This window comes from Pteropus alecto, unplaced genomic scaffold (genome assembly GCF_000325575.1).
Source record: "Pteropus alecto unplaced genomic scaffold, ASM32557v1 scaffold326, whole genome shotgun sequence".
Taxonomy (NCBI): Eukaryota; Metazoa; Chordata; class Mammalia; order Chiroptera; family Pteropodidae; genus Pteropus; species Pteropus alecto.
Window position 1 is genome coordinate 872963 of NW_006438873.1, and position 13267 is coordinate 886229.

Below are 13267 nucleotides of genomic sequence, written 5' to 3' on the forward strand. Positions count from 1 at the left end.
GCCAATGGTAACCCTATCAATAGTCAGCATTTACTGTGTTCCCAGTGACATCCTCAGGACATGTGTACCTGACCCTACTGAATTCTCCCAATAGCCCTATGACATAGGGATTACGCTCATCAAACCAACGACAAATGTGGAGGCTCTGAGACATTAAGTAACTTTCCCAAGGTTGCACAGTTAGTAAATAACCAGATTCAGAACCAGGCATTTGAACTCTGGAACCTGTTTGTTTAACAATCATGTAATTATGCCTCCTAGTAATAACCAACTCCTTATCTGTACGACTAGAGAATGGGGGCCATTATTGGCTCCAAGGTCACACGTAAAGGAGGAGGGGCAGGACACTTTGGGTCTTGTCCACAGTTCTTTTCCCTCAACTGATTCATGATCACTTGCGTCTTACCAACTCTTAGCAATGCCTCAGTCTCCTGATTTTACCCTTTCCCCTTTTTTCCACAAGACAGCCAAAATATTGCTTTTAAAATAAATACAAATAAGATGATGTAACTACAGCCCCAAACCTTCCAATGCCTTCCCAGCATTCCAACAAAAAACTTCATGCTCATTTCAGCCCTCAAGCATTCATGAATCACCCCCTTCCACTTCCCTCCTTGGCCCAGTCATGCTGGTCTGCTCCTCCCTGTGGCCTTGGTCCCGGCTGGCCCCTCTCCCTGTATCCCCAGATCTTTGCATGGCTGGACTGGCATCACCCAGGCCTCTTCTCAAGTCCCTCTTCAGAGACCTTCCCTGACTACCCACCACTGTCCACCCCCAAAATGCCCTCCTCATCCCATCGCCCTCCCTTATTTAAATAATTTATCACTATTGCAACCTCTTATTTGGGAATCTGGTAGGTTTTTTTTTTTCCCCATCTTCCTCCTTTTCCTGGACTACTAGTGAGTCAGCTGGACAGAGACTTTATTTTAGCTCATTGCTATTTCCATGGGCCACCTGACACCTGGCCAGCACAGGTGCTCAACCAATTGTTGCATAAAGGAAGTTTTCAGAAGAGAGTGTGCACTGACCGCCCTAAGTCTCTACCTCTCCCAGTCCAAGCTCTTTGCAAGTCCCTCATCAAGGGCCGGCATCTTTTTCCTCACCATCAAATCTAAGTTGGGCTAGAGCTCACTGATAATATAAGGTGGCGGTTGAGTTGTGCTGGCCTCAGAGGCCCTGCACACCTCTGCTGTCATGTCACCTTGGAACCCTGCCCCTGCAATGTGCAGAAGTCCAGGTAAGTCTGCTAGACATGGCTGACTTACTTAGTGACAACTCACCTTCATCTCTGTTCTTGTCTCTTCTTCACAGCCCAATGTCATTGCTCACAAGAGCAACTGAGCTGTGAAACAAGTTTTAAGCATGAGGGGAGGGAATGAACATGCTCACTTGACCCAGAGCAGGGAGTGATGGAAGATCGAGAGAAGGGATGGCTTATGACTATATTTTGGAATGGGATCAGAATGAAGTCTGGGTCTTGACAGAGCCACTGTGCCAGGACCCCAAGGAAGTGGAGCAGGAAGGAACCATCACTGTGGCCCAACCTGGAGCCTCCGACCACCGCAGGTTCCTACAAGGACTCCCACGGGCACCAACCTGGCTCCTTGTTACTGAAGAGGAAGGAGGAAAGATGTAGCCCAGACCCCAAAACCACAACACAGCTGTGACCAAAGCCCGACCACTTACTCTTCTGGTGCCTGTTTCCTGAGCTGTGTAATGGGGATGACAACATTGCTTGCCTCTTTTGCTGTAGTGATTGAGACTCCCCCACCCCCACCAATGCCACCTCATGTCCCTCCTAGACCCTTCTTGAGATCCTGCAAGCTGGTTTTCTCTGCCAGACATTGGGCACAGTGACACAGACCTCCCAGTGTGAGAGAATCCTGTAAGGACAGGCACTAGAGGATGCTCACACTGGGCCCAACAGTGCCAAATGTTTTGCATTTGCTCTTTCACTTAATTTCTAACAATGGGCCCAGTCCCGCAGTGCCTTATTTGTTGTCTCACGAGGTGGCACTCAGGCCAGGGGTTGGCCTCCTCCTTGAGAGTGCTTGGCACTCAAACCTCCCTTAGCAGCTCGGGCACTTTCCCACCTTATGAGTCATGGAAAGTAGGGACAGCCTCTGGCCGTAGATGCTGGACAGTCCAGGTAGCTGCTTTCCCAGACTCCCTTGCAGCTAGGGTATGGCCCATGGCCTGGATTTTACTGGTCAGATACACCTGCATTTCCCTGGAGAGAAGGAACCAGGGCCCAGCCCCCAGGACACTGTGCTGGACTGAGGACAAGTGAGACAGTATCCTGAAAAGGTCTGTACTCAACAGTGAGCCACCCCTAGCCCCCTCACCCAACCCCCCAAGGGTCCCAGACTGATAGCCATCAGGCAGGTACCCTACCCCCAGCAGGAGAATGGATTTCTCTTGGTAAAATGGGCCACCCAAAAGACCTACTCAGTGATATTTGAGGGCCCCCTATGAAATGAGTGATCTACCCCAAGTAATACTCTTAGCAAGAACAAGAACTGGTGCTCTACGACTAAGCTCAGATTTCCACTGTGTGGGTCCCAGAGAACCCCGCCCTGACACTCAGCTCCGGGAGGGTAATGTGTAGGACAGAACCAGGGCTCTGGTCTGCACACCTCATCAGTGACTTTATTACTCTGCAGATGCTGAATTGTCATTTCCCACAGGCTTCCCAGAGAGGGTATTTCTGTCCATCTCATGTTTTCCTGCATCACGGAGGGCAGCGGGACCAAGGAATCCATTGTCGGCCTCCTCTCCTGTGCCCCAAACTGTCCTGAGGAGGTCTCTAGGAGCAAGACCTAGCCCCTACCTTCAGCCTCCTCTCTATCAAAGGGCCGGCCTGCTGCTCCTGACCGCCGGGGTAAGGGAGTGGATTGTGAGGGAAGGAAGCAGGAGGGTACAATGAGGAGGTACCTTCCACGGGATGGGAGAGGCTCAGGGATCAGTAAGGAAGAATGGAAGTGAGAGCTTAACAGGAAAGTGAGGTCTGGGGCAGAGCTGGGAAAAACAGAGAACGTTAGGGCATCGGACAGTGTAAACACGGGAGAGAGGGAGAGAAGGCGGGAAGAGGAGCCGGTGCTGGAGAGACCCGGCAGCACAGCGGGAACCAAGGGTGGCTGGGCGGCTACCCCAGAGGCCAGGGCGGGAAGGACCCCCCGCCCTCGGGGCCTGGCGCACCCGGCCTTCCCGCACCACCTGCAGCCCGACCGTGGATACGCTGGTGGCGCAGCACGTGCTCACGGCGCCCGAAGCCTTTGCCGCACTCCCAACAGGCGAAGGGCCGCGCGCCCGAGTGCGTCTTGCGGTGGCGCACCAGGTGCTCGCGCCAGTAGAAGGTCTTGCCGCACTCGCAGCAGGCGTGCGGCTTCTCGCGGGCAGGCAGCGGGCGCAAGGCCGGTCCGGGGCCGCCGGGGTGTGTGCCGCGGTGGCGCCGCAGGTGCTCCTTGCGTCGGAAGGCCTTTCCACACTCGGGGCAGGCATGTGGCTTCTCGGCCGAGTGACTCTGTCGGTGGCGCAGCAGGTGCGCCGGCTTAAGGGCAGCCATTCCGCACTCGGGGCAGGACGTGGCGCCCGAGGCAGCCAGGAAGGCGGGCAGGACTGGCGTGGGTGGCGCTGGTGGGGGGCTGCCCGGTTCCTGCTTGTAGGGACGGGTGGCTTGGGCGTCCCCTGTTGCTGGCTCCTCAGCCCCCAGAGCTGTGTCTCCTGCCAGGCAAAGGTGCAGTTAGGGCAGCGGCTCTGCACCAATGGGGGTGAGTAAAACCTGGCAGGGGTGGGCCGGGGTTGACGCTGGCGTCCCGGGCAGGAGGGGCGGCCTTAGGGCCAGCTGGGAGCTCTGACCAACAGGAGACATTGAGGGGAGCTTCTCGTTCACTCCTGTGATCCGCAGCACAATGCCTGGTGCAGAGTAAGTGCCCACCAAACATGTATGGATGGGTGGGTGGGTGTGAGGGGGATAAATGAAGGGATGGGGAAAGTGGTGTAATACACAGGTGACGGGTTGAAGAGGAAATAGTAGAGAAGTCATAAGTGTGCAAGGGGATAGATGAATGGTGGATGATGGATGGCTGGGTGGGTAAATGAGTAAATGGACGGATGTGTTGGTGGATGGAAGGCTGGGTGGTGGAGATGGGGTAGTGAGGAGACAAGTGAAGGGATGACTAGGAAGGTAGACTGATGGGTGAATGGTGAGTGGGTGCACTGCACAAGGTGCAAGGGAGCAGGTAGGTGTGTGTGAGTAGGTACCCAGGTAACAAACAGTGGGTGGTAAGTAGCATGGATGGATGAACCACATATTTCCTTTCTCCCTGTTTTCTAACTGCCCTACGGAACTGCAGGGAGAAGAGCAACCTGTTTCATTTTCCACTGGGACAGGTGTGACAAAAACAGCTCGCTAACGTCTGCTTTCTCCCTGTGTATTCGGCATAGGCTGGACAGTCCACGTGGAACACCTCATTTCTACCTCACAAATCCAGTGAGGACAGGCCTGTTACCCCAACACAGAGAAGGGCACTGAGCTCAGAGGCCTTGTCCAGTGACCCGGCCCAGTCTGGCTGGCTCCCCTTCCTTGCCCTTCTGCAGAAAGTACCTTAATACTCGCCCCGCTTCTCCAGGGCACACAGGTATCCCTGCACCTTTACGGGTCCTTCCACCTGTTTTTCCAGTGGTGTTCACTGGAATGGGACCTGCTTCCAGTAAAACCACGCGTTCCCAAGCATAACTCCAGGCCTCTACTCTACCCACATTCCCAATCCTCCCCAGATCCCTTTCTTGCCCCCGGCCCCCATCTCCTGTTCTCTCCAGGTCCCTGTGCTGCTCGTGTCCCCTGTCCTCCCCATGTCCCCCATCCTCCCTGGGTCCCACTGTCCTCCCCACGTCCCCCATCCTCCCCGGGTCCATCTTGCCCAAGTCCCCCATCTCCCATCCTCTCCAGGTCCCCGTGCTGCCCATGTCCCCCATCCTCCCAGGGTCCAACTATCCTCCCCACATCCCCTGTCCTCTCCGTGTCTCCCACCCTCCCCAGACCCGTCCTCCCTGCATCCCCCATCCTTCCCAGGTTCTTGTCTTCCCCGCATCCCCCATCCTCCCTGGGTCCCTGTCTTCCCTGAGTCCTCCATCTTCCCTAGGTCCTTATCACCTCCATTTTCTCTAGGTCCCTACCCTCCTTGTGGCCCCCATCCTGCTGCCTCCATATGTGACCTTGTGATGACCCTCAAGTTTCCCTGCTGTGCACACCACGGCCCTGGCTGGCACAAGATCCCACCAGGAACCACGTACATGGACACCAGCACTGAGTCCACGTCGACTGCAGAATCACCAATCTGCCCCTGGTGGGCATCCTAGAGGTCAGTCTTCCAGGGCAGGTATGTGCCCCAGGCCATCGATTGGAACAGGGTGCGGCACCCATGGCCACAGCATCCGGACTAGGAAGAGCATGACTGAATTGGAGCCAAGGACTCATGATTCTGGGGCTCTGTCAGGCTGAGAGTGTGGGCACAGACTGCCTGGTGCAGTCCTGGCTTTGCCAGCACCTGATCTCAAGTGAGTTATTTCACTTCCCTGGGCGACTCCTGCATCTACAGAGTTTGGTAACTGCCCAACTCCAAGGGCAGAGCCATGTCTAGCACGTGAGTCCCTTGTGCTGCTGTGCGATTGGCATGACACCCATCTGCTGTGCCCTCCAGGGTGGGGGGCTCTGATTTAGCTCCAGCGTGGGGTCTGGCACATGCCAGGGACACCAGGGACACTGGATGAACAAATAAGAGAGGGGGCCTTGCTTGGGCTGGGAGACAAGGGGCCCTTGGCTTGGGAGAGCCGGCAGTGTGGGAAAGCAGTCAGCTGCTCACCTAATGGGACCATCCTACTATCTTCTTTTCCAAGGCTGACCCCGGAGCCTTCTGTCGTGTCTCGAGGGGCCCTCATCGCTGGTCCCTGAAACGAGAGACACCACATCCACAACTGAGAGACCTGAGCAATGGCCTCAATTCTTCTCCCTCCCTCCTCCTTTTAACTGGTCACCAAGTCCCATCGCCTGCTCTGGGATGCTCAGCCACCCCATGATGAGGCTCACAAGGGACCACCTCAGGATCTCCAGCCCTGAGCCGACTTCCAGATGACAGCAGCAGCTTCCTTAGAGACCCTAACCCGTAGCAAGCTCCTAACCCATAGAACCTATGTGACATGATAAATGCAGATTTTTTAAGCCATTAAGTTCTGGGTTGATCTATTACTCAAGAGCAGATAACTGATACACCCGCTTTCAACTTTGCTTTAGCTTCTTACTGCCTTTGCAAACTCCTTGACGAAATGCAGAAAAACACACAAGGTACTTTTAACAGGAAAAATGAAGCAAGTTTAGGATGTGGCTTTCCCCAGCTCAAATGGCAGACAGCCCTGAGTGAGATGGCGACAGCCAGAAAGGTTAAAGAAAAGGTTCAGAGTGACTATGCTCAATTATTGTCCACTCTTGTCACTGCTCCTCAAGCCCTCGTTCTCGAGGACAAAACCAGAATTCTCCTGGTGCTGATGGAGGATGGCTGACTCGTGAGTTACTACACCCAGTCCCCTGCTGCATTTTACTTGTTTCAAATGCTTTCAGGCTAAAGCAATTGTTAGGGTGAAAATTCAAGATGCCTAAAATTCTATTAGCTGGTAAGAGGGTCCAACAAGCAGCTGCGGAGCATTATGTAAAAGCACATGGTTTGGGACGTATCAGCAAATGCCCACTGTCTGGGCAGTGGCAGGATAATCTGGGGCCACCTTTCCACCCCAGGGGGACTATAAGTCGATTCCTGACCATTTGTGCACCCCAGGCTGTGAGGGGCTGCAGGTGCTGTTCTGTCACTTGCTTCTGCAGTGGCCCACAAGGCCCACAGGCCCGGGCCCTGCCATCCTGTCTGGCTCCACCTCTGGCTGGGTCCCTGCCTAGAATCCTAAGTACCAGGTCTGAATATACTAATATTTGGTATATTCAGCTTATGTGCCTGGACCAACCTGTCCCATATCCTTCCCCATCCATCCTGGAGATTGCTGAGCCCGTCTCTGCAACACACACGTTTATAATCCTGTGTGATACAGGAACATCCCCTATCTTGGTGCCTGTCACACTGCAGTTTTTAACGTCTTTATAGAGGCACACAGATGTGCAAATGAACACACACACTTAAAGCACATCATCCAATGAATTTCAACAGACGTACATGCTCAAAACACCACCACCAACGAGACGGTGAATACACCTACCGCCCAGAAAAGTCCTGTGCACACACACGACCTCTCCCACTCCCTTCCAACATGCAACCCCAATGTGCTTTGTCACTCCAGAGGTTTCCATCTTCTAGAACTTTACACAACTAGAACCACACAGTAAACAGGTATTCTTTTCTTTTTTTGTCCAGTTTCTTTCAATGTAATTATTTTGAGATTAAGATACTGGCCTACAGTTTTCTTTCCTTGTCAGGTCTTTAGTTTTGTTCTCAGGGTAATGCTGAACCCATGGAGCTAGAAATGGCCCCTCATCTCCCATTTAGAAAAGAGTCTATATGGAGTTGGTGTCAGTTCTCCCTGAAATGTCAAGACTGCCAATGGAGCCGCCTGGACCAGCGCACCACATTTTACAGATGGCAGGCTCCAGAGGGGAAGGGGCTGGCCTGCCTTGCTTTTGTGGTGTCCCTGGTGCTAATCTTTTTTAAAACAGCTTTATTGCAATATGAGGCATAAACCACAGAATTCACCCACTTAAAGTACAATTCAGTGGTTTTTAGTATATTCAGAGTTGTGCAAGCATCACCACCATCAGTTTTAGAATATTTTCATCACCCACCAAATAAATCTTGAACCCGTCAGCAGTCACTACTCCTCCTCTCCCCCTGGCCACTGAGAACCACGAATCTATTCTTGTCTCTGCGGATTCTGGATGTTTCGTCTAAATGGGATCATGCAGTATGGTATGTGGTCTTTTTGACTGGTTTCTTTCACATACTGTTTTCAATGCTCATCCACATTGTAGCGTGTGTCGGCATGTTGCTCCTTTTCAGGGCTGAGTAACAGCCCATGTGTAAGCATTCCACATTTGGGTTATCTGCTCCCCAACTGGTGCACGTGTGGGTGTTTCCACGATTTGGCTATTATGAGTGACGCTGCCGTCATTTACACTTTCCTGGGTATAAGCATAGGACAAATGAATGTTGTTTTCTGCTGGGTCCCCACCCAGGAGTGGACTACTGGCTAACAGGGCGGGTAAGTCCTCACTGAACGTCGTCGGTAGCTTCTGCAACTTCAAGCGAAATGACACATAACGAAGCCCATTTCACCAGAGGCTGCTTGACATACGTGGTAGTTAAACTCCTTCACGCCCCATCAATGCTGAACGAAAGGCGACTCCAGGACCAGCTATAGTTGTTTAACGTTTTGGTGGAACTGCCAAGCTGTTTGCCACCTTGAGTGCCTGATTTTACACTCCAATGCCTGGTACCTCTTACACTAGACGCTAAGTGAGTGGATACCTGCCTTTGCCCTCAGAAAGAGGCTCGGACACAGGGGTGCAGAGGCATGGGGCAGGGTTCAGCATGAGGCTGGCCAGGTCCCTGGATGCCTCCAGCCACAAACCTGCTCGTGGGACCCCAAGTGAGTTACCTCCCAATTGTCAGTTCAGAGGATACTAGGCAGCACATGGTCTCACCCAAGTCCCCACTGAGACAGAGCATGGTCGAGTGTACAACATGGTCAGCACACCTGGGGGTGGAGACCAGGAAGCCACACTACCAGCAGGCTCTCCCCATGACCCAGGGCACACCTGAGCCTAAGAATCTGCACTCCTCTGCACGACTCCACAGATGTCCTGGGGAATCTCTGGTTTGGGGTCACAGACACAGGACGCTAAGCCACGCAGAGGCCGAGTGCCATCCACAGGAAGATGTCCAGGACAGAGCAGCCATAGCTGCTCAGGAACTAGAAGTAGGGATCTAGGGCCACAGTGCATTGGCTCCATCCCTCCCACCACCCCTAACTAGATGTGTGACCTTGGCCAAGATGCTAGACCTATCTGAACCTTGTGTCTTCATCTGTGAAACAGAGAGGACCACAATGCCCAGTAACAACCCCTCAGGGCTGCATGGAGTCGAACAGGCTGTGCTACTTACCCGGGGGACTTTCAGCCGTGCTGCATAAGCTCGCCCTCCAGACCTGAGACCGAAGTCAGCCATGTGACAGTCAGCCATGCGCATGGGTCTGACCCCCAAGGAAACCCTGGACACTGGGTTCAGGAAGCCTCCTTGGTGGGCCATACTTGGTGTCCCCTACTTGACCCCTGGGAAGAGGCTGGAAACTCCATGTGTGGAACTCCCTGGTCCCTGCCCCTGTGCCTCCTCCTTGAGCTGACTGAGTCTGTGTCCTTCCGCTGTGATAAACCATAACTGTGAACACAACAGCTGCCCCCAAGTTCGGAGTCCTTCTGTTGGACTGTCAAACTAAGGGTGCTCTTGGGGACCCTCGAGGGAGTGTCAGGAGAGAGGGTATTTGGGGGCTGTTCCATCTAACTGTACCACTAGTCTGATGCTCCCACTTGCTCTCCAGCATCCCTATGCCCATCACACCCTTGCTTCTAGGGTGCATGGAACTTGCTGCTTATTTGCTTCTGTGTGGAGTATCGCTCCCACAAGCTGAGGACTGCGGGCTGCAAGGGGCAGGTCTGTCTCCAACCATGACCATGGAAAGGTGGTGGAGGGATGTGGTGCTAACTGCCCTCTACCCCCACCTGCATGTGCATGCTCACCCAGAGCTCCTCCAGCAGGGCCACCGCCTCCTCCCCACTCTGCGGCCGCCGGCTGCACACCCAGGCCTGGACATCGGCCGGGAAGGCACTCAGAAACTGCTCCAACACCAGCAGCTCCAGCATCTGTTCCTTGGTGTGCACCTCAGGCCGCAGCCAATCTCGGCACAGTGCACGCAGCAGGCCCAGTGCCTCACGGGGACCTGGCGCGTCGCCCAGGTGGAAATGGCGGAAGCGGTGCCATGGTGAGTCCAGGGCCCGGCCCTCCTGCTTCACAGACGGGGCAGACGGGGCCTCCATGGGGGCCTGCGAGCCCGGGGAACAGGAGTACCTGCAAGGAGGAAAGTTCCGCACATAAGAGCCAGCCCAGTCATTCCAAAATCCACCGCCTTCCATGTGAGATGACACGAGAGCAGGGTCCCCATCTAAGAGTGTGTGACCTGGAGCAAGTAGAGTCACCGTTCTGTGCCTCGGTTTCCTCCCAAGAGACGAAGTGCTCACCTGCCTGGTGTAGCCGAGAGCTGCCTCAGAAGGCTCCTGAGAGGGGCTGCACTCAGTACTCAGTAGATGGCAGGTGCTGGAAGAAGGGGGGCTGTGACTCCCTCCTGGGACAGGACAGGTTTAAATCCTGGCTCAGCCCCTCCCAGGGGTGACCTGGGCATCACAGGACCTCAGCCTCCTCCCTCGACCTCTGTGAGAATTAAACAGGAAAACACACACAGGACTTGGCACAGGGCCTGGCACACAGCAAGTGCTCAGGACAGTGTCAGTTATCGCCAGCACCACCATTCTCATGATTGTTTTGCCTGATTACACACCAAACCCTGTGTCCCCCATGCAGACATCTTAGGATAGCAGCTCAAAAGCCACCTCTAGTATCTTCCTTACTAACTGCTGCAGACTGAACTGTGTCCCCAAAATTAGTATGCAAAAGCTCTAACCCTCGACTGTATTTGGAGATGTGAGTTTTTAGGAGATAATTAAATGATGGAGAATGTTGGTCAAAAGGTACAAAATTCCAGTTATGTGACAGGGATATAATGAACAGCATGGTGATGGTGGTTAATAATACTGTGTTGTATACCCAAAAGTTGCTGAGAGAGTAAATCTTAAAAGTTCTCATCAAAAGAAAAAAATTTTAACTATGTGACATGATAAATGTTAACTAGGCTTATTGTGATCATTTTACTATGTATCTACGTCAGCTCGTTATGTTGTACAATCTAAAAACAATATTATATGCCAATTATATCTCAGTAAAACTGGGGTGGAAAGATTAAATAAAGTTGTAAGGGTGGGGTCCTAATCTAATAGGATTAGTGGCCTCATAAGAAGAGGAAGAGAAATGTCCCTAGGATCTCTCTGCCAGGTGGGGACACAGCAAGAAGGCTCCACATATAAGCCAGGAGGAGGGTCCTTACAAGACTCCAAATCTGCCTGCACTTGGTCCTGGCCTCCAGAACCATGAGAAGTAAATGTCTGTTGTTGAAACTGCCCCTCCATCTGTGACATTTTGTCGTGGCAGTCCAAGAGATGGTGACACTAACAGATCCCAATCATGTCTGGGTATTGAGAAAACTGGCAGACCCTAAGAGCTCCCCGATACCCACTATCCCCTTTCCTTTTGTGTAATCACCCCACCCCACCCTGGAAGAAGCCGTGAGCCCTCCACTTCCTCTTCCGCTTTCCCAAAGGAAAAGAACACAGACGTGGCAGTGACTTCAGTATGAGGATGACACAGAGCCCAGTGCAGTGGTTCTCACAAAGGGTAATGTCACACACATACACACACATCCCACTGGCACATAAAAATCTGGAAACATCTGAAGACATTTCTGAATGTTTGGGGGGTTGGAGGCTGAGACTAACTCTAAGACATCATAATTATTCTCTGTGTCCGGTGGGGTCTTCAGAGGCTGATGGCCACAGGAGCAGACATGAAGACCTAGCTGTCTTCTTTTAAGTTCGATACTGGAGAGATTTTCAAAAAGACACCACATTTCCAACTCTCCATTTTGGAAAACACTGTTGTTTTTCATTTTTAAAATGTATTAATCTTATGTGAAAAGTTGATTGCTGCTTTTTCTAAATACATTAATATATACAAAATTTCTCAGTCTTGGTTTCTTATACGATACACACCAAAAGCTCTAACCCCCATAAACAAAAGTGTTTTGGGGCCTTCAATAATTTTTAGGACTATAAAAGGGTCCTGAGTCTGAATCTTTTGAGAATCCCTAGCCTGAGACTGGGGTCAGCAAGCAGCTGCCTGCGGGACAAATCTGGCCTGCAGCCAGCTTTAAAAACAACGCATGTCAGATTAATTAAATGGTTAAGAGACGGGCTCTGGTGCTGGGCTACCTGGTTCCAACTTTCAGCTCTGCCACTGATCTGCTTGTGACTCTGGGCACCTGCCTTGCCCCCTCTGGCCTTAATTTCTCCACTTTTAATAATGGACTAATAATGGCTCACTCCCCACAAAGGGTTTTAGAAGTGGGCCAGCACTGAGTAGGCGCTGGGTAAAGACCTGTCTACGCCAGCTTTCTTACCCTCAGCACTGGCGGCATTTGGGCTGGATGATCCTGTGATGCGGCAGCCAGCCTGTGACACGGAAAACACTGATCAGCATCCCTGGCCTCTTTCCATCAGATATCAGTAATATCTCTCCACTTCTGACTACCGGAAATGTCTCCAGATGTTGCCACGTGTCCCTTGGGGGCAAGGTCTCCTCTGGTGGAGAGCCACTGGTCCACAGGACAAATATTTACTCAGCACAAGGGCTCTGAAGCAAATTCTGGCTCTGCCACCTACCAGCTATTTGTCCTTGGACAAGGTACACGGCCACCTTTGACAAACCGAACCTCCATTCCTGGGCAGTAAAATCATTCTAACCCAAGAGTCGCAGCAAGAATTCAAGATACAGGGAAACGAAGGTGCTGAGAACAGCGCCTGGGCTAAGCAAGCCCCCAACTAGAGGTGGTCACTTAAATTACTGTTACTTTGTGAGGTGCAGGAGGTGCCGGTTTAACAAAACAAGCACGTGCATTTCAAAGTTAGCTATAAACTAGAATAGGCGCTAAAAGACGGTGATTCGAGGCTGATTAGGGTTGATGCGGGGAAGGGACCGCCTCAGATGACAACAGCAAACACAGCCTGGAAGCACTGGACCCCCATTAACGAACTTAACTCCTTGCAACCAGCTAACGGGGCAGAACGAACTTAACCCCTTGTATCAAGCTAAAGGGGCGGGTGCTCTTCGAGAAAGAAAGAAAACCAGGCAACTCATCTCACCCTCAGGAACCCACAACTTATAAAGGTGAAACTGCACTGGTGGAAATGGCGCACAAACGAACCACCTGCGCCCGACTCCGTCGGAAAGATAACCTGTCCCCACAACCCATTTCCCCAAACCTTTCCAATGAGGTTGGTCCCGGCGCCCGCAGTCTCGCCGAGCCCCACCCCCTCGCTGGCCTCCTCCCC

General features: G+C 52.6%; 1 protein-coding gene across 7 annotated transcripts in view; it reads right to left on the bottom strand.

The window, feature by feature from the left end:
• Window positions 1-2622: 2622 nt before the first annotated feature.
• Window positions 2623-13267, bottom strand: part of ZNF444 (zinc finger protein 444) — an 11065-nt gene continuing 420 nt past the window's right edge. For 2 of the 7 annotated variants that reach the window (XM_015592542.2, XM_015592543.2), the window contains exons 2-6: window positions 12337-12388; window positions 10289-10478; window positions 9791-10118; window positions 5865-5949; window positions 2623-3723 (exon numbers count right to left, since the gene is read on the bottom strand). In XM_015592542.2, coding sequence (XP_015448028.1) covers window positions 3146-3723; window positions 5865-5949; window positions 9791-10087 — 960 coding nt within the window. In that variant the 5' untranslated portion in view covers window positions 10088-10118; window positions 10289-10478; window positions 12337-12388 and the 3' untranslated portion in view covers window positions 2623-3145. Of the gene's footprint in view, window positions 3724-5864; window positions 5950-9158; window positions 9770-9790; window positions 10119-10288; window positions 10479-12336; window positions 12389-13267 lie in introns of those variants that run through there. The other 5 variants (XM_006915928.3, XM_015592544.2, XM_015592546.2 and 2 more) reach the window with 3 other exon arrangements.